This window comes from Bombus terrestris, chromosome 4 (genome assembly GCF_910591885.1).
Source record: "Bombus terrestris chromosome 4, iyBomTerr1.2, whole genome shotgun sequence".
In the NCBI taxonomy this organism is placed as follows: Eukaryota; Metazoa; Arthropoda; class Insecta; order Hymenoptera; family Apidae; genus Bombus; species Bombus terrestris.
Window position 1 is genome coordinate 17,553,937 of NC_063272.1, and position 22,523 is coordinate 17,576,459.

A 22,523-nucleotide genomic window follows, 5' to 3' on the forward strand; every position below is an offset into this window, starting at 1 on the left:
TGAAAATTTGACGATTAGTTTAAAAGAAGAGACACTTCAACTTTAATCTTGCAAACTCGGTGACTAGTTTAAAAATTACTTTATCTTTAATTTTATACATTCGGTGACTAATTCAAAAGATATTCTGATCTTAATTTTGTGAAATTTGCCGCATAAAAGTATAGAACGGCACAAAAAGGCAGCATTTTTGCTTGCGTATAGAAATGGAAGGATATAATCTCCCCTTTAGAAAAGTCGTGGAATCTACCCAACTCTTTCATACGCGAAAATATTATTTAAATCGTATAATATCTTCCTGCGCAAGGAGACGACTCATGTAAGAACAATTTGTTTAAATCTTTCATATCGTACGAGCTGTTCCTTTCTTTTCTTTTTTTTTTTTTTTATAATCGAAACGAACACATTGTACATGGAAATAGCGTTCTGCAAATATTTAGTTTCATAAAGAAACTTTGCAAATTGTTTTAAACTAAATGTCATGTAAGAAAGAAGTTAAATATTATTTTGTTTACGTTAGTGTTTCAAACATGGCAATTGATTAAAATTTTGGTTTCGTGCCAGGCAGCGGTATTTTAGTATAATACAATATGCCTGTGGTACGAAAACTTGAAACTCAGATAAGATTTCAGTATACTCGAGGATACTTTGCGCTCATCGGGTAATAGCGTAGTAAATCATTCGCGGGACCGACTTGCATTTTAAGTATTTTAATCTCTAAATTCTAGAAAGATTTACATTTAACAATAATTCGTTTAATCTACTTTTTCTCCTTCTTTATTCTTCTTTTTTTTTTTATAGCTTACTGGATTTATATAATTCGTAATTTTTTCCCCTGATTTTATTTCGTTAGGTTCTGTTATTCGAACGTCATCGTATACCTAACGCGCAGCGCCCTCTTTTCCATCGTTGGCCAGTAGTAGTTTTCTAGAGGTCTCTAAGATATTTGTAGCGTATATTGTGTTTGAAATCTTTTGGAATTTTAACGGTGCCTCGCTCGGTATATTATCTACGCGTGATTCGATTTTTAGAGAGTCTAACCTTACCGAAGTGGAGATCTCGATCTTCAAATTTGGAAATTCTAACACGTAATCTCCGTAGCAAGTCGCTACACAACTTTTTCATTAATTACGAGAAAGTCGTTCTTACAGAGTTGTTAAAGAAACTTCTACGTTGAGTAGAATGTCTAGAAGAATCTTTTTGCGAAAGAAGAGACTCGACTGTGGCTCGTTTTTTGAACAAAGGTAGTATTGAATTACTACTAAATCGGTGTTTCAATTGCCGCGTGTTATGACGTTAAGCTGCTATTCTGTCCATTTTCGATTTGTTACGATCTGCCATTTAGTTTCCTTTAGACTACCTGGTAAAGAGAGATACGTTCATTCGTGGAAAAAATTGCAAAATAAAATTGCTCAATGAAATTTACTTGAGAATAATTTGATGATTTTTAAATACCTTCCTTTATGCCTACTCTCACCCTCATCGCCATTTGCTATTGTATGTATCATCGATCTGTATTATTCATACGGCATTTATCGACTTTAAAAATCTTTCGAATAATAATTACAAGTGCTAATGTATACTCGTTAATATTCGAATACGAAGATATAATATATGCAAAAATTCCATTATGCATCGAGTGATGCACGTGACGTGCAATTTTCACGACTTATCATACGGTGTAATTTTAGCTGTAACGATTTGCACGTGTTCCATCGGTGGCGATGAAAAATAACCGTTCGAACTAATGTTTCGTAATCTTTGGTGTATATTAAGTCTAGATATAGCTACAATGGCTACAAAAAGTATTTGCACGCAATTGTATTTGTATTTTTTATAACTGGACTTTTAATTTTGTGTATAAAGGATCGAGAGTATAGTACTCTCTATGATGTTTGCTAAGTAAAGCAATTTTCTACTTAGATTACGTTTTTTTAAATAGGTATGTTCATAATACGATGGTATAAATTTTCCTTATTTTTTGTCATTTAAAATATCATTAAATTTTCCTCGGTCGACCATTCGTTTTAATATTCCACGATTATTCATCGTACTTACTTGAATAATTTTATAGTACTCATAAATATCCGCACGCTTTGTTGAGTTTGCCGCAGAAGTCGTAAGTGTCCAAACGAATGATAAATTTGATGGCGAATAAATTTCAGATATCTAGCAATTCGGTTAAACAATTTTGTTACATTGCTATAGACAATTACAAATTAATATAGAAGTTTTTGTTATGAGAAATTACAATTCAAAATGTTCCAACGAACAAGACGCTGTTATCCTGTTATGATACCTTTTTTTAAAATATACTTTTTACAACAAAAGCGAGTAATTAATCTACCGTATATGTATCTTTATCCACAAAAATTATTACTTTGCGTAAAATATAACGCTTTGAATGTATTGAAAACGGGCCAAATACTATTAAAGTGAATAATAATACGATAATATAGTGTATGTTAAATACTATTTTACTTGGTATATTTGCTATTATTTGCTTAGATTATTTAATTCCTTGTATAAATTAATCATCGAGGAAAATATGTGTATAATAGTTTTACGAAAAATCCAATCTTTTAGAGAAGCAATCGTCGTATAGAAAATACAAAAACCACAAGAATAACCTGGCAAAAAAAAATGGAAGTTTACCAAAGTACACAATACTTCCCTCTACTTTTCTATTTATATTCAAAGAAGTACCTACTATAACCTGTTCCATTTATAAATATCCTGTGTCTTGTGCGTATGAGCGAACCAGGTTTTTACGCAAATATTGCTGGAAAATTTTAAGAAATTTTTAAAGGTCAATTCAAATAAAGGATTTACATTTTCTTAAATTTCAAGCTTTCACCCGTACAGATCGAGTTAATTGACATAAAATTGCCCGAATTCGAACAGATATAAAATGGAGAACGAATATCTAGTAAATATCACGAATAGAGAAATATTTAAATGGTAAATCCAACTATGTAATTGTATTAAGAGAAGTTTGATTTCTGTTTTCCTTTTCGATGGAAAATTGTCGCGTCTTTGATATAGGATTTAAAAATACGTGCATGTATTTCTTATAGTACCTACTTTGAGGTAGCATAAGCTTAAGACTTGCAAACTTTTACTTCGACCGATATATAATACTTGAAAATTCAATTAGAATTAAATTCAACTAGTTGCATTATGAAAAGTTTCATTTCGGTTTATTTTCTACGATACGCGATTTGGAAGAAGATTTCTTGCAGTTCGAAGCACTGTGAATTTAAATTCAATTCCAAATCTCTATTTCAGATTATAACAATAAGCCGACTTAGTTGTGCTTTAAGCAGCGTGCTACAATTTGTTGAGCATCGTGTCTACGTCAGTGATTAGTTCGTCCAACATATAAGATAATCTGAGAAGATTTATGGTTGCTTTTGTGGGCGTACGAAAGGTGCGGGAAACATTTGCTACTCGTAATTTATTAGCGGTTCGTTTTTCTTTTCTTTTGTATCCTTCTCGTCAGAAAATGGCATAAAAAGATAGGAAAGTGACGTTTGAGAAGTTAATAGATAATTTTTGGTGCAATTTCGAATTTTAATTTCGAGAAGAAGACAGAAAAGTAATTTTGGCAATTTTTCAATTATTCTCAAAAAAGAATGAAAAATGAGAATGATTGCGATGCCTCTTTTTTTATAGTTTTCAAGTGCAATGATTAAATTGATTACTTCAAATATGGATCGTTTGGAAGATGGTGGTTTATGTTCACCATTAATCATTGTACGTTGATAATAACTTATGTTCTAACCAAGAGAAAATATTTAGACATTTCCGCTGATGATGGTATATCATTGAAATTGTGTAATTATGATTCTGCATGAATGATGGGTTAGGTATGATAAGGAAGTTGACTCTAACTCGAGATAAGAAAATTTTCTTAAGAAAAAAAAATGAACTATTCGCATAACACACTTATCATATTATATGAACTTATCATACCATATGAACGATTACAATAAATGAATGAAAGAAAGAAATAAAAAAATATCTAAAATTCTTGATTTTTATTATCTCGAACTTTTTTCCCCCGAAATTATCTAGATTTATGTATATCACTGTCTGCTGCAGATAAATTTCATTCATATATTTTTATATAATTATTTATGCAATGCAATCTTGTAATAAAATTCTCAAATTATTGACTTTAAATATTTGTATTTATTTTGTATTTAATAATTATCAATATATCAATATTTATTTGTACCGAATATGAAATTACATAGTAAATCCTGTTATGAATTATTTGCAAATTACGCTACAGGATAATATTTTTGACGATTTTTAAGCTTTAAAATAAATGGATAATTTGTATAATGTACATTTATATTCATGTATCTGTACTTTTTGAAAATTTTGAAAATTTTGTTGTCCTATCCTATTGAAGAGTCAAAGTAGGAAGAATATGCTGCAAGTATCATTTTATATGTAAAACAGGATAATATGTAAAACTTATTACTCTACACCGACATTTTTGCTATTTTTATACTTTCGTTTAAAACAGCATACTAAGAATATTCGATCGAATATTTTCGAACATTGTTGGTAAAACATGCTTTTATTTCACTAAATAACGCATAAGCTTAAACACAGGAGGTACACACCAAATATTATCATCATAAATCACTCCTCTCGATGGAAAATAATCTTCTGCTTCTTCCATACGACGCCTGTTTTTTAAACGATGCAAATGTTTTTTACAATCTCATCCACGATAAATAATTTTCACAATACTTGCTCGCTAACCTAACATAATCTCGAAGTACGCACAAGTTGCGTTAATTTTTAAGTTCTTCAAGCAGGACGATAGTTTCTAAAAAAACGACGTTCTCAATCTTTTTGCCGCGTCTCGACCCATTTTCCAAAATTAAATTTTATTCAACGATCCTTCTCTTACATCGTTGTGTAACCTAAACCCAACCTAACCCCATTCGACGCATGGAAATCTAACCTAACAAAATCGGCAAATTCTTGAAAATCCGTTATTTATACAGTATCTTTCGATCTAAACGGTGTAATTATAAGAACAAATTTATCGTAGGACCACTAAAATCACCTCAAAATATAAATTGTAGGCGTAAAGCGATAACGCTTACATATCTGATGTACACTCGTATATCGTCTATATACATCGTTCGCCGATAGTCCACAAAACTGCCTGTAAACAATGTCGTTTGTCCACTAGGACTGTGCCAAGTACTCGGGTATACCTGTGTGTTGATGAGTCGACGATGTGTTGGAGACGAAATACACGGATCGTTGTAATCTATCTTTATAAAAACGTGACTGTCGCCAAGCGGACTGTCCCTGTCGAATCCAGCGTAGGCTAGGCTTTACCTTCGACTTGTGGGACGCCACCAGGACTACGATTAAACAAATGGAACGCAGTGCGGTAGAGATGGTAAATGGAGGACGCTTTTGCGAAACATCTGTGGGTTTCCTCTGGACACTATGCACTGTGTAAATTTCAAAGAGAAGAGAGCACGATAGGTGTTAATTTTTCGTACGATATGAGTAACGTTCATTCACTGGCAGACGTTCATTCACCAAACAGATCACCTTATGTAATTAGATGCCCATCTGTCAAATCCCTGTGTATCAAGCGATTTATATATTTTACTTTTACTATTTGCAGCACTTCTTGTTCCTTCCATCCATATAAGTCAATCCTATAATTCATACAACCACATCTTTATCTTAAAATTATTCTTGACTACTTTCTTTTTTTTGCCTAAGTTGGCTACGTGGTTCCTAGTAGTTCCGCTTTTACAGAACTTTCGACCTTCTCTATCTTCTCCTTGCGAATTAGAAAAAAAGACGTTAAGAAAAATAACTCCCAATATTAATATTAATTTTGTGAACGGAAAAATTATCAGAATAAATATAAAACATAAGGAATAATATAAGAAACAAATAAAAAGTATATAAATATCGTAAATACGAAGTATGCATATGTTATTAAATATTACCTAGTTGACTATCACAGATAATTATTGAATATTAGATATAGTCACAAATATTAAAAGCGAAATGTATGCCAATATTAAGAAACGTTGATTCCAACGTTAATATCATTCTTTCGAGCAAGATATTATGCCTCGTTCTAGTGTTTCGATTGACATTAAGCCGCGCTTAACGACCTCTGCTACAAGATCATTTCCTGTCGCAAACATATACCAAAACAAGATAATCTTGTAGCGTATCGTTGTGCAATTGCCATTTCGCATTCCTATGTATTTCGTGAGAACCGAAGTTAACTGTAACACGATTAAAAAACAGTAGTGTATCCAATGAAAGATACTTTTGGAACTATCAGAGCATAAACTTGATGTTACAGTATCACAGTCGAAGGTCAAAACTGAGAAAATCTGTTACAGAGAACGGTTAGAGGCAACGTGATATTTTTCTAACCTCATTTCATTATGTGTTCCTGACCTTTCTTACTTTTGTGATCACTGCAGGATACTTAAAACAGAAAGGGCACGGAAATATACTACAGTATCCCGTTTTAATAATATAAAGTTCACCTTGAGATCCCTTTAGCGACTAAAGCGTAGACCGGAGTTTAGTCTATCAATTAAACCGCCATTTTTCTTTATTTAATGACAGATAGATGCTTTTTAAATGTATTCACAGCATTCAAGATTTCTATCGTATTTATTTACCTATATATTTATCTACCTATTTACTTATTTTTTATTTATGTATTACACGCGATATTTGTCCGATAGGTTAGGATAACTTCCACGTATATACAGTAACAAACCGAACTATTACTACATATCAACTTACGTATGTCGTGAAATTTGATTTAAATTTGTAAATAACACGACTGAAATATTCTTTTCGTTTCTTAACTTGCAATTCTTATAGCTCAAACTATGATGCAATCAGCTATCTAAACGCTTAATGTTAATGAATTTTAGTATTAGTGTCTTACAAAGGATTACATAGTAAAGAATATTTTGTCATATGTTCGAATAATTTCAATGTGAGATAAGGTAGACAAGTAGAAAAAAAGAGATATGAGACGTTATATAATGAAATGGAAGTCAGCAAATCTTGTTTAATAATCTAGACTTTAGTCTTTGATAGAACAAGAAATGCAAAAGTTGTAACGATAGAGATTATGTAAGTTTTAAAAATATATAACGTGGTTTCCAACATTCTTATAAGTATGTATTCAAACATAGTGGATGCATCGAACTGGGACCATATACGTATATTCACCTATTCTGTATTAATTCTGACGTTCCATTACATTTTCTAATAGTATCTCCCTTAGCCTTTTACTTTTAGTTAGTTGGATTTATTTTATTGTATAATAATAATTGAACAAAGTGATTAAATGAACAACTATTAAACAAAATAGCAACATTTTTTGCGTAAAATAGAACTTAATCGGGTTAAAGGAGGAGGAAGAAAATAAATTGTAAGAAATAAACAATGAAAAATTAGTCTGTTTGATTTGGATCTTCGACGAATGTCCGATCGAATATTATGGTTTTCATCTTTTTGTCTCGGGATAATTTAAGACTCTTTGCCATTGTGTCCAGCCATTCGAAGGAATTTCAAAGTACACAAGTTAATATTTGCGATTGTTAAACAGATGCAACAGGTATACATACTCCAATCTATCAGTAACTTTCATAATCTTAATTAAAAGAAAGAATTCAAATTATGCAAAGATCGTCAAGACTATTAACACGTTTTTTTTCTTTTTACTTATAACCAGGAAAGAGATATGATTTATGATGATAAAATTCACGCAATACCGACACTGGCTCGCTAATGTATTTGACCACTTGCTACAGAAACTTTTTACGCCCATATATTCTGCGCATTATACGAAACATTTAAAAATTTCATCAGCACTTTAACCCGACTATCGTGATTATTTTGGTCAAATTTAAAAGCTATGTGAGAATGCATGTAAAAATTACGAAATACCGACTTTAGTCTTGGCTGTTTCTTTTTGTAATTATCTCTTAATTCTAAGTTGTTATTATTTCTATCTTTCAATTTATATATCCTATCTTGTCTCTATGTAGGGTATAAAACCTTTTGTAATACAGTTAATAGTTCAATTTACGAGTAAATATTTCCTTATCTATACACTCACAATCATAAATCAATTTGACACTAAATTCCAAATTTTACTACGATAAATATAAATATTTATGACTGAACGATTCTTTCAACAAAGTCTAAGAAGAAACATAGTTCCTTGTTTATTTTTATTGGTCCTTAGTTCACACGTGTAGCCATAAAGTAATCTCGAGACTATCTGCAAGTCACGCTTAAGAGCACACGTGTCTTTAAATCTCTGCATACTCGCAAACTCCATCTGCATCGAAGAATATTATAGACTGTAATGAATTTAAATCAATCTTTTAATTATCTTTCTATTCTACGCTTAATTATCTTCTTATCGCATTCCATATACCTTTTTTTTCGTTTATTTGTCATACTTGAGATCTTGTAGAGTCGAACACGTATGATTGATCGAATAAAAAGAGTTCTATGCGATTATTAATTTCTAAATAAGCATTTGCCAGTATCGTCCAATATTTATATTTATTACGCGAATGAAGTAACTGAAAGAAATATACGATAAAATCAAATACCAAAAATTCTGCGGTTCTATACACGTTAAGAGACAACGATGAATCTTTCAACAAAGATCTAATCGCTGCAAATTTTCACCGCAAGCGACAAATAATTAATCTTTAAATCTGATCCACCAACTTTGCATATTTGTAATTCTCAAACGATCGTTAGTCAGATATTCTTGAATTGCCTTAAACGAACGTCCGTTATCTACTCATTGATCGCTAATAACCACGCACGATGTCCGTATCTAATATAATTAGACTCGTGAATTTGTAAAGCTTCACGGGCAATTTCTTCATACCTTAAATATCATAAAACCAGGCTACATATCTGGAGACTATAAATATTTCGAAACTCGTTATTCACGGCCGCACGAAATACGTGACTTCGCATCGGTAAAATTCATTTGAGAATTCGTTTTATAACGAAAGAAGAGGTGCCACGGTTCCATAAAATTTGCGAGTGCTTGTTCGTTTGAGACGCGTGCGCATAAGCTGTAAGATTAGCGCCGGTAAATCACCCGTCACGATCGCTTTTATTACCGCTGCCGAGCAAAAGCTACAACCGTACCTCTAAATATAGCTGAAAAGCTGCAGCAGAGAGTCGAGGTTAAGCTTCGTTCACATTAGTCAAGATACTCGAGTTCGAGCCATTTAAATTTGAGTAACCTAATTTTGAAAGGCTATCCGATAGAAAGTAAAAAGGAAAGAGATTGTGTATGCGAGTGAATAACAAAATGCAAAGTGTATCGGTAATCGTGGCACGATCGACAAGGGATGTTTTTACGTGAATGTTATAAAGATGACCAATCGTTAAAATATTCAGTACGTATGTTTCACACTGTCGTTATATCGTTATTTCACACGGTCGAGTTTGTTACTGAAAAATTGAGTAATCAGTCGGTCGACTCAATTTACTAAGTTGCTTGAAACTTGGCCGATTAACTAAGCTGGTTTAAGTCGGTAGGATATCGATCAGTGGAAAATTGAAAATAACGTAACGTGTAACGTAACAGTCGAAGAAACCTTGGTTTCGTTTGAAAGCTCGAAAAGCATATTTTAAATCAAGTAAGATGACAAATTTTGCATTCGTAGAAAATTTGAAAATATATAAGAAATAATCTCAAGAATATGTATAAAATATTCGAAATATAACACTCGCGTTATTTTATTTAGTGGATGATCCGCATTTCTATATTGGTTCCATCTCTTTGGTCGTGTTGATGAAAATATAAATTTGTAAAAATATCCACAGTCTATTTATTACACAAATCTAGCGATTTAATTAATGAGAGTAGAAACTTGAAAAACTATCATTTTCGTTAATACAATTTTACGTAATATTCGAGTAAAATGAATGACAATGAAATTTAGTACCCCATACAGGTGAGCGATTTTTGCCTGCGCGATATCGCCACAGCTATGTGTCTTCGTTTGTTTTCCCAATTTAAGAACACCGAGGACAGATATATTATAATCGCAGCGATATAGCGCGGATAAAAGTCGTTCGTTCGCATCGGGCCTTAAATCGCTTGAATTCATATAACTTGACCATTTTGAACGAAGCTTTAAGAAGCGTTTGAAACTCGTAGCGTAGATCGATGCGCATGCGCAACAACGACCAACGCGGATTCGAAGCAGATGTCACACTAAACGTTAAACGTCGTTGACGACCGTTTTCAACGGTCTGTCACGCGAGCCAAAGAACGCTGCACGTGAATCGCGTGTGCGATACGAAATTGCTTCGTGCGACGATAATTTCCTCTGGTCAATCTCGCTACCGCTATACAGCGATAGAAGCAAGTTCAGCATATACCGTAGCATCCTGTCTAACGCGACGAGGAAATTGCTATCGGCCTCGCGATGACATAATTTGAAAAATAAGAATAGAAACGAAACGCTTCTTAAGGAAATACGCAATAACGTAAGAAACATTTTACAGTGACAAACATCGAACAGAAACTAAGATACGTTTCGCGACAGTCATGCAATTAAAATATATTCATTATTCTGTCTATTAATAAAACTAATCTCCGATCAAACTTATTATTGGATAAGACCATATACTTCTCATAATTATATACGAGGGTCGGCTAGAAGGTAATATCTATTTACGTATCGAAGCCATATAAAACGATGGAATGTACTTGTAGAAGGTCACCTAGCTTCACGCTTTCCTGTTTAAATAACTAGTATCGTTGTAGTTTCGTACGTAACGACGATGCGAATTGAAAATCCCGCTGACGACGAAACGCGGTCTGTCGCGCTTTCCCGCTTTTTCGATGCTTTGAAAACGCTCGTTCAAGAGGAACGCACCCACGAACTGCATCGGTTTACGGTAATAAGACTATGATCCAATCATTCGTAAGACTATGCGGGGATTCAATACTAAGGGTAGGGAGACTGTACGTAATCGTAAGCGTCCGGCCATTACAGAGAATAACGCAAACACATCGCTAATTATTAGGGGTTAAGGCGAATAGAAGATATCGAATTTAACCAATTCAAACATCCCGTTTGTTCGTACGACCAATTTAAAGGGACAAGGCATCGAGTACGATCAAAGACGCCGCTCGCTGTACCCCTACTGTTTGATATTGTAGCATGTTGGCATGTTCGCTATTCCAGCATTTCTTTGGACTTTGCCAGGCAACGGTATGTAACGCCGACTCTGTATACGTAGATACCTTGCGGACTGCGTCCGTAATACATACGTACGTCACAAGATGATGGAAAGGTGTAGGAAAATGAACAAATGACTGGTGGTAGACTGTAAAGAAAGAGCGAAATATCGTTAGTGGAAGCTATTCATTTTTCGAGATCTTTGATCTTAGGTATCTCGCAACATGCAAATAACCCGTAACTACTCATCGTTGAGTTATGATGTTTGGAACGTCGCGTCGGAAGCAGCGAAAAATAATCTTCCGTTACGCGTTCCAGCATATTTTTCCTGACAAATTGAGCAACTTTTGGTTTCTCCCTTTTTTTTAATAAACCAATTTCTTTTTTTTTTTTAAATAACCGAACGAAGTTGATAACTGAATTTTTGTAAGAAGCGTATTTGATTTGGTATTACTAATAACATGGTATTTTTAATATTCTTTTAATAATCGATAATTGTAATTGCGCGAAAATCAAATTTTTGAAAATTGAAAATATTTATTTATTATCTAGGTGAATTTGAAAAATCGAAAGAAATCTCTCATAAATTATGCAAAACGATGCGACACTATCAGTAGTAGGGGCGAATATTTTGGTCCTGCAGCTTTCAAAATAATTTTTACAATAAAATTACCGTTGCAAAGGAGAGAAGGATGTCGCGAGTTTACTTCTTATCGGAAAAAATTTCCATAGTCTATTTCTCTAGAGAAATCGTGGTTTCCGCTTCGAACCATAATTAAATTCCGTTCCTGTATATTTTTTATATTTAATTACTATCTTGTAATTGTAGTTGAAAGTTGATAAATACGGGAAATTATGATTTCTCAGGAAATGAACCATCCATATGTATTTTTAATGACAATTTAAAAAGTGTGGTATCTTTTGCACGTGTTTTTTTGTTTTTGATGGGAAAAGTAGTTTTATTTCAACCAAGTAACTCGTACAAGTTGCAAAAATAAAAAAATTGTTTCGCAGTGGCCTCGTATTTTTGCAATGCGATTTTTCAATCCTTGAGCGTAAAAAATTAAAAGCTGACTAATTTCTAGGATTTGTTATTCAAAGAAAGATGTTTTTTTTTTAGAACACAAATTGTTACAGCGGTTTTTTAATTTTATTGTTTTGTTAAATTTATCAAAGATTTTTGCAAGACGATCTTCGATTCTCAATCGTAGCAACAACTTTTCGTTTGAATTTTATCTTCATCAAAATTTGTATAAAATTCTATACATTTTTTCATAATTTTATACGTATTCATCCAATGGATTTTTAAATTCCGTATTACAGAAATAGACCTTATACCAAATTCAACTTAATTTAGTTTACAATTAACGTAAAAATTTCAAAGTGTGTTATCCTATATTACGGAAGTCAAATTTTTCGAAATATATTTAGTCGGACTTACACACGTAACTATTTCTCTATTAAGACTCGCTTCTCTGTAAATCTCGCAGTTAACGAGAGGGAATTGCAATAAACGCGTAATAGCAACGAGAAAACTAGCAAGCCAATTACATATTTTAAAATGTGTTAAAAAACCTTGCCTATGACGTCAAGCGATATAGACGCTGCTTCAACCGTGTATATTTATTTTTACTGCCAAAACTTAAGACGTTTTAACATTTCTTTTGTTTGTTGCATTTCGAGCAAGCTGTTTGCCGATATGTTAATGCATTTTGCGAGCAAAATACTAAAGTCACCCTGCATCTGCGTCACGAGCAGCGATTCATTCTCACAACTTGCCGTCGATAGGTGAACATCCATGTTTTTTTCTAGAAATAAATATGATCCCTGCTCTGTTGCAGTTTTCGACCTTTTTTTTATACCTCGATCTCGCCTCAGTTTAACTTTTTCGAGGTTAACCGGTGTATAAAAGATAGATTTCAAAGTAACTTTTACCATAATTTGTCTGACGTCGTTTGAGACGTCGTTTGAGACGTATATTGGGATATACGGTTCCACGATAAATAAAATAATCCACGATAATCCATATATTCTTATCTTAAAACCGGTATCATTGGAGACCATAACACCTTAGCATCGAATTACTTGATTCTGTAATTTTTAATTTCCCTGAATTTTATTATTAATCTCTATCACGGAAAAGATAGATCTTAAATTTCAATAATCTAACTTCGTTCAAGTTACTTTTTATTCATTATATTCAACTTAGAGTTACAGTTATTATTGTTGTTATTATTATTAATTATACCTTTTCACATGGACATCTACATTTCTGGTATCTTTAATTACCGCTTTTTAACTTTATCGAATGATCGTATAATTGCTATGACGATAAATAATGCAAGATTTACATCATATGGTAATTACGTATCATATATCCTAGAAAAAACTCTATAAATGATACAGAATTTTACTTAAACTTATCGTTCAATATAATTTACTAATGAATTACCGCGTAATTTACCCCCAAGATCAGATCTTAATTCATTCTCCGAAAATTGTGAAACTTCTATATACTATGTATACGTGTGTATACGTTGTATTTTTTGTTTATAGGTGTATTTGTAGATTTACGATGCAACGATATAATTATTGGTTTTCATTGAAAATGGAATATTTTGAATAATAAAAAACTAAATACAGTCAAGTTTGTAGCTAACTAATGAAATAATTAGTGTTACGAAGAATTAACGGAAACATTAATTTTTCTCGGTAATTTAATTTGATCGCGTCTGTTCGTTACGTTATATCTTTTATTTTTATCGCGTCTTTGTTCGAATTGCTTATATTTATATAAAATTTCTTTCTCATAATGACGTGTCTAACCATCAACCATAGACAATGAAAGTTCACGCTTCTTAGTTCCAGACAAAGGAATCGCAAAAAGCGCAGCGCTTTTTGCCATTAATTCTCATTTTCAAGCGTGTAACAAGATATCTATGAATCACCACGTGTCGAATTTCCGAGTGTCAGAGATTAAGAGAAACTTAACGCGAGATCAGAACACCGAATGATAAATACCATAGATAAAGATTACGCATAATATATTTTAGCGCGTTGTAGATAATTTGTGGTGTTTCGAAAAAGATTTATAAAATATCGCACGAGTAAATAAAGAGTTCTATCGACCTAACAGATATTTATGGTAACTATCGGTATCTCGTCCACCTGACCGATTTCGATAATTTTTTAATACGTTGTAGAAATTAACATCTTAGACAACTTTTTCTTATACGTGTAACCAGCGCTCGACCTTAGTTTCTGAGATATTCGCAAAAAACCGTCGGTACCGCTACAGCGAATTCTACATATATATATATATATGTGTCTAGTAAATAATCTATGGTAGGTGTTTGAATACATGCGTGAGTCACTGTAGATATTCGGTGGAGTTTCCAAAACATAAACAAGGTTTGCATTTACTGCAAAAGCAGAAATCAAGCTCGAGTTTGGACGATTGGTTTCTTTATTAAACCTGTTGATCTATACGGGTAACAGTCTGTTTAACTTCTCTCATAAACGTCTGGTAGATTATTCAAACATTTTAAAATGATCGAAGTCACAGTGTATTTCGAACGAAAATAACTGCATCTTGAGTACTGATAGCTGAACGAGGAGAACGGCTGGAACAATGAATAAGAACTGGAATTGAATGAACTGGCGAAATAGGGCAATTTTTCTTGAAATTATGGCGCGTAATCTCTCAATATACATACATATTGCGGCACAGTGTTACCATCAGAGTATATTTAGACTTAACGGATTTTCCCGTATGCGCATTCTGTGAAAATATCCATGCAACGCACCAGTAGACTGTACCTTGTGCTCGATTATTCCTATGTTTCAAATATGTATAACAATAAATATATATTATTACATTTACAATAATAAACAATTTACAGGGTAATTTTTAGAAATCAAAGACCGAAACAAAAATTTTTATTACCTAGGTTCCATCTTCTTAATTATGTTCATAACAATATGAATTTACATAAATATCCGCTGTTTATTAATAACATAGAATAATGAAACTTTACGAAACTCGTTTGTAAAATCATTTACAAATTTCGTTTCTTTCTTATCGTTTCAGAATTGCGTCACATTTATTATACATGAATGGTTGGAGATTCGCCAGACATCGTCGGAGAAGGATCGATTTCAGATCTAGGAGATCTAGAGGGATGGTGGAATAATCATGCGATAGTAGTCTGGAGTTTCGCCCTTTTTGGCTGTTTCTTACTCAATGTCATACTTCTACTGGCATTCCTCGTACGTCCGTCGCTACGGACCATTTCCAACAGGTTATTCTTCATTTTATTATCATACTAATGTAACAGAACCATGTTATATTATATTGTAATACCATATTATTAGACTCCAGATAATCATGCAGAAAGAAAAATACATATTTCTTAATTACACCATATCACGTCAAGAACCATATAAAAACAGAATTGGATGTATTACAATATTATTACGTGACAAGAAACACATTGTTTCTGTTTGCAGGTTTGTCATGAACCTAACCGTGTCAAACCTGTTGGTCTGTGCCATCATGAACCCCCTACTAATAATGGACGCTATTTCAACATCTTCCAACTCCTCCATACTCGACTCTGCATCTGTATTGAATATTTGTTCAATATCAGAAGGCGCAACGGCAGTAGTAACAACATCTTCGGTCTTCTCAGTCTTGCTAATCGCTGTGGATCAATACTTTGCCGTGATGGATCCTCTACGTTACCGTGCTCGTGTGGACAAACTGAAATGCGGGATTCTAATCCTCTCCACCTGGATGATCTCCATAGTTTTCGGCTTTCTCGCTTTTTTCAACTCAAATCCTCAAAGTCTTTGGCTTTTCTGCATCTCCAAAGAACAAAATTCCTTAAATTTCTCCACAGAATCAACTCTCACAGTATTGGAGAACAAAACCAACAACAACGAGCTCAATATTAGTGCAATTCCTGAAATAGTAGAAACTATTAGTTTCAATGACAGCATAGATCTCATAGAGAATACTACTGTGATCTTTGATACGCTTATAGACGATACAATCACTTATGGCTTTATCTATGCCATTGTTTATACCATATTTGCTTATTTCATCCCATTCATTGCCGTCTGCTGGATCTATGTCACTATTTACGTAGCTGCACATAGAAATTCAGAAAGAGCTAGAAGAAGTGGCTCTAGGCCTATATTATCTTCAGCAAGCTTTACCGAGGAGCACAATGGTCCTTTGAGGATCCAACGTCTTCAGGCGGATACTATAGAGGATATTAGAAAGCTACCTAAGATATCAAGTTTGTCTTCGATCGACGAGACCAGCGAAACTATGCAACCCACTGGTCAGTTGTCTAGAAGGCGATCCTTTGCTTCTTCTATAGATATGGATGCATCTTCTCCACCTGAAGAGGCGGAGGATAAAAAGCCTTCTAGAATTGTTTTTACGGTTGGCCCACAGAGAGTCGAAGTCTCTCAATCTGCAAATGAAGAAAACTATATTAATGATAATTTAAGCAATTGTAATTCAGTAATGGAGAAAGATACTAGGGAGAGTAAGTGTCAGGATTTGCAGAAGCAAGATTTGCAAACTTCGGGATACGAAGAGACGAAAGAATCGTCTAGAGATCTAAAAGAGCACACACAGGTGAATAATTGGATCTCAAAAAGTTTTATTGACGAGAGCAGTGATTCTGAAGAAGAAACTCGTTTTGACTGCTTCGATAAAAAATTCTCACCTCTCTGTAACTATTCCTCGAATTTATTCCAAGAATCACTACAAGTCTCTGAAATTATCAAAGAAGAAAATAATGAAGCCAAACAGAACGATATTAACAACGATCGAAAAGAAGAACATTTGGTACAAGTAGAAGTCGAGTTGGAGAACCAAATATTGAGTCAAGGGGACTCTGAATTATCAGTGAATCTTTCAGAAACGAGGCCCAACCGTAGGTTATCACCATCCTTGAATAAAGACGCTTCTCTATCTCACACATATGAAAATAGTAACAAGACTGAAAAGACTAACGGTAGCAGCGTTACAGAATCGTCCTCGTGTTTGCTAACACCAATAGTGACGATAACCCCAGCTCCAAGCAAGAACGACAACCTGCATCGTGTTTCGAGCGTGAGAAGCACCTCGAGCTACATACACTCTCTAAAGGACAGGATAAGCAATGGTTCTATATTTAGGCACAGAGAGGAGACGAGGGCGGCGCGAATAAGTGCTCTGGTGATCGTGATGGGTCTGATCTGCTGGTCGCCGTACGTGATATTACTGGTAATGAAGAATCTACCTCGATCCACTGACCAACATTTGCCCCATAAATACGACGTGTTGGCCTCCAGCCTCTTGGTCTTGGCCGCGTATATCAGCCCACTGTTGTTCGGCTATAGATCAAAAAGAGTGAAACGAGAGTTAAGAAGGTTCTTCTGCTTCAGGAGAGAATTATCTTATAAGAACAATAGAAGCTTAATGGCTAAAAAGGTGTTGAGGAGGAGACACAGTAGTAATCTCAGTCACTTTGAGATGGATCATAAGTATAATATATTCAGTTGCATGTATGGGAAGAATCGATGGCCCAAGGAGAAGGTTCAATTTGTCCAAGTACCAGACACAGCGCTGGCTGTGGAAACTTGCAGGAGTAGCTTCTCTAGTGGAGCCAGTACTCAGATCTCCAGCACCTCGACGGAGGAATGTTGAGATCCATGATGTTCCTGACTTAATCATGTTCATAGGCTTCATTTTATGTCGGAGATGGTTTTTGTGGAGTACTTAATGCGCAGTTAATTGTGTGCAGGTGTTTCAGTTGGTTTTAGATGAGATGTTGATAAGTTTTGAGTGAACAAGTAGAATTGGTTATATCGAGTGATTTGAACAGTCAAGTGATTTAGAGAAATAGAGTCACAAATATTTTAATAATAATAATAGGTTGGAAGAGAAAGAAATCTTTAACTACAGATTGTTCATCTCTGGAAAAAGCTTGAGTTTTTATCTAGTTTCTACAATTTGATAGAGAATTTTAAAAACATTGCTAGTTGAATATTTTCGATACTTAAAAATATATATGTCACTAAAAGTAATAAATATATTAAATTTTAATAGTATAGAGATTAAGTTCTCAAGTAAGAGTCTGTAATTAAGGATTGATCTTGAAGGAAATTGAGATGTATAGAGATTTTATTTCAAGACGGATATCTGTTTAGTTTTTTTTTAAATAAACAATGTTCTGTCTATCTATATCCAATTTTAATACTTTGAAAGAAACTCTCTTCATAGAAAGAAATCATACTCACATTGAAAAATGATTGATTTAATTGAACATTATAATAATAATGTGATAATGATAGAACAGTGGTTGTTGATATACTGTACAGAAATAACTTCAATTTTTAAACAAAATATAAACTGCAGTCATTACAACCATTTGACTCAAAACTATAAAAATATATTATCTAAAACTATAAAAATTATAAAAATATATATTCAATACTCTTTGCTGTAAATGAAGTTTGAACAAGGTAATGGTTAAAGTCTACAATTTATTACAAGAAAGAAAGAAAAACTGCATTCATGCTTTGATCCTCAGAAAATATTTTTCTAAAAGAAAGATAGTAAAATAAATGTTATTTTACTTATAATAATAAATATCTTCTTAGACGTATTTAACTCTTCAGAAAAATTTTAAATAACTAACTTTATGTAATATAAAAAATCTTACTTTTTTTTTTAGAGAGAATATTTTCTTTCAATGAAAAGTAAAATTAAATGTAAAATGATTTAAATTTAAATCTATGCAAATGGCCAAATAATAGAGAAATGTTTTTAACATTGTATCTACTTACCAAATCTTTATAAAAGTAACATATGCTTGTAATTTCCCTATGTGCTAACTATAAATAACTGTAAATTATTTCTGTACATAAACCATAAAAGTTTAGTAAAATAATTATAAGTTATTTTGTAAGAGAATTATAAGTGAAAACAAAAGAAGTGTATTATTCTATTGAGAAAGGGAAATTAAATTATACAGTCTTCGTATAGATGTAATCAATATCAATAAACATTTCTTTCGAAATTAAAAAAACAACTGGTGACAGGAATATTAGGATGGAGTATCTACAAATGATTATAGATTATGCACAATTAGTATTTAGAGGAATCAATGTGAAAATTCAGCAAATGAAACCAATAAGTATACATAAGTACACATTAAAACAATTAAGCATGGAAATGATATACAATCAGTTACAAAATTCTTGGTATGCTTTATAAAAAGATTAGTTTTTATTAAAATAAGACATCTTCATCAAATTCTTATTTATGATGGAATTTTATTGGAATAAAAATACTTCATTAAATTAATAAAAATAAAATATATTTAATATATCTTAATAATATATTAGATTTAAAAATGATACTATATTAAATATACATCTTTGTTATTAGGGCGTGTGAGAACTTTTGTGACTGATTATACTTTTCTAAAAGTGAAATGTTCGGGTAAATCGAACATAATAATTTAATTTGTTGGAAAACAAACTGAAGAACCATTCTGCTATATATCAAACGACTAATTCCTAATTCCTGTAACGAGTCTATAAATAGTAATAAGCTAATTATAAGAAGAAAAAGCGCGAATTATTCAGTATACACAAAATCATACTTGTCAGTCATATATGATTCCTTTAGTACACAGAGATGAATATGTGTAAGACATAACACTATGTTTGTTCCACTAATTATTCATACTACTTTTTCAATGAGACGTCAATAGTATTATCTAGGTATGTATATACGTATACATACATATATGTAAGGTATTTAATGTTTATGTAACATTGGATTATGTTATTTATAGGAGTAAATTAATAATACTGTCAACGAGGCTGTACAGAAGATATATAGATTCTTATGTTTGTTCAAGTGATGATATCTACATTTTGCGCCATGATATCTGTGAAATATCAGGAGTTATATGCGTTGTTCTGTTCACAATCATAATTATACATATGTATATATATCATATGTACAATCCACATATATAGCAGAGATCATAACTATTAACTAAATAATACAATAACTAATTGAGTCTTATCGCATACTATTAATGATACCTAAATTTGTATTGGTAAGAAATCTATATTTTTATTCATTGAATTTATTAACCTGAATTGGTTAACTAATGAAATTAAAATTAAAATTATTCAGGAATGGAGAAATTGTTGAAATTGAACGTTTTGATTACTAAATAGAAATCCGCAGATACATAGGAAGTTCTTGGCCAATCATATTCTTACACAAATTCATATTTTTATGGTGGATTTTAAATATAGGCATTTATTGCATTCACTAAATATTATTATAGGTACTTTATCTTGTATGTTTTCTGTATACTTGTATGTTATGTTTATTCTATATATTTCTGAATTTTTCAATGTTCTCTCTTTAAATCTCATTGCCAGTACAATACTTGTGGTCTCTACTATATCTCATAGCACAGATCATATGATTGAATCGTTTCACAGACATACAATAACGAAGTTGTCAGCTGAAGTGTTATACACAAGACACTTTTTACATCTCTTGTGTATCCAATGACACTTCATGTAAAACATTCGCTGTAACATGTTTTGTTATTACAGAACTATTCAATGACGTGTACAGTATGCAACACTTGAATAAATTATATATGTGTTTATTATCGATATAAACGAAGATCACATAGGAAAAATATGACAAATTCATTTTTGTTGATTTCGTGATTTTTAAATTGCGGACACTTATGTCCATGACTCATACTTTCGCAAATTCGATTTAGAAAATGGAATCTGGGTAGACATTCGTTTTGACTTTTAAATACTATAATTATACTATATTTTGAATATTTTATTTCTCTGTATTTTGCATTTTCAAATTTCCTATAAATGCATAATTTGAATGTCACTTATAGAGTAACTAAAAGTACTTTAATACAGTCGAACTTCAAGAACTCGAATTTCAAGGGAAAAGCTAAAATCTTCGACCTATGGAGATTATGTCGAATTTTATTTTTCGAGAAATTTAAGAGAAATTTAACGAGCAAAAACGGTTTAAAAATTCTTTGATTAATATTTTTCGAATTGTAGAGGTTCGAAAAAAAAAAACGAATTCATCTTTCAAAGATCGATTACCTATTTGGAATTTAGAAAAGTGAATAGCAGTTTAACTTATATAGGTTGCATTTGCGGGACGTGCGCAGTTGGTGCGAGGGTTAGGAGCATGGTGAATGCAGGTTGATTAGGTTACGGTATTTCATTATAAGATGTAGATACGTATATACCTATTAATTCGAATTTTTACCTATAGATGCCATTTTTACCTATTTTATGAAGGTTTTTAAGTTATAGAAGTTCGAGGTATCGAAGTTTGACTATGTAAATAGTTCTAGGTATATAATATGTGTAGAGTGCAGATTTTTATGCAAATCATATTTTTATGAATTCAACCGAAGGAATGGAAATTAAATAGAAAATTGTTTTATCCACTAAATATCATGATTAGATCTTTACTTTACTTGTATTATATATTTCTGCATATTTTGTCTATTTTGTATTGTATCATTTTCATATAAACGCATAAATATCCACAAGCTAAATATGGATTTGTTTGGTAACATGCGTTTGGTTAACAGCATATTGAATTTAAAATGAAAGCGTGACTTAGTGTGTTTTTCCCTTGTGGTTTTCAAATTTCGAAGTATTTTCGCCAGTAAACGTGTACATATGTAAATATGTAATATTCACACCTTCAACATACGCAAGAATAATATTTCATGACAAGTTTTTTGAGCCTTGAAGTAATCAAGGCTAGTTTCTCTTAACTATTTTGTACATTACAAATAAAGGATAATTTTTTATTTATATTAAATAATCTGTACATAAAAGAAATGATTTGATGATGAATCTTGGTATAAGTATATTTGTTGTGTATCGTGTGTTACACAGTTGGTGCGACGTGTGTGTTTTCGAAATATGTATTTTTATATATCTGTCGAGACGCGTAAATACATGTATGTATATTCAATAGGCTGTTTTTAAAATACAGTGAAAAATAAAAATTATTCATTGGGCTTATTATTTTTATCACGTATAAATTGTAAAAATATTTACAGCTCCCCACTGAATAAGGTAGAGTTATTTGAGTCAAATTAAGCAATTTGTCATTCGTTAAATTTGATTATGAGCGATTTTTGAGTAATTTCCAATAATAAAAGT

The 22,523-nt window shown here is 32.3% G+C and overlaps 1 protein-coding gene and 1 long non-coding RNA gene across 3 annotated transcripts in view; one reads left to right on the forward strand and one right to left on the reverse strand.

Annotated features, from left to right (window-relative positions):
* LOC100642683 overlaps nt 1-22,369 on the forward strand; it is a 38,071-nt gene extending 15,702 nt beyond the window's left edge. The window contains exons 2-3 of the mRNA XM_003394792.4: nt 15,355-15,565; nt 15,774-22,369. Coding sequence (XP_003394840.1) covers nt 15,381-15,565; nt 15,774-17,970 — 2,382 coding nt within the window. The 5' untranslated portion in view covers nt 15,355-15,380 and the 3' untranslated portion in view covers nt 17,971-22,369. The remainder of the gene's footprint in view (nt 1-15,354; nt 15,566-15,773) is intronic.
* On the reverse strand, nt 14,713-15,361 carry LOC125384960. Of its 2 annotated transcripts, XR_007223837.1 has the most exons (3): nt 15,211-15,361; nt 14,981-15,100; nt 14,713-14,887 (listed from the first exon to the last, which is right to left on the reverse strand). It is a non-coding gene; the product is annotated as an uncharacterized LOC125384960 (long non-coding RNA). The 2 variants fall into 2 exon arrangements; XR_007223836.1 differs by having other exon boundaries at nt 14,981-15,361.
* Nucleotides 22,370-22,523: the final 154 nt, after the last annotated feature.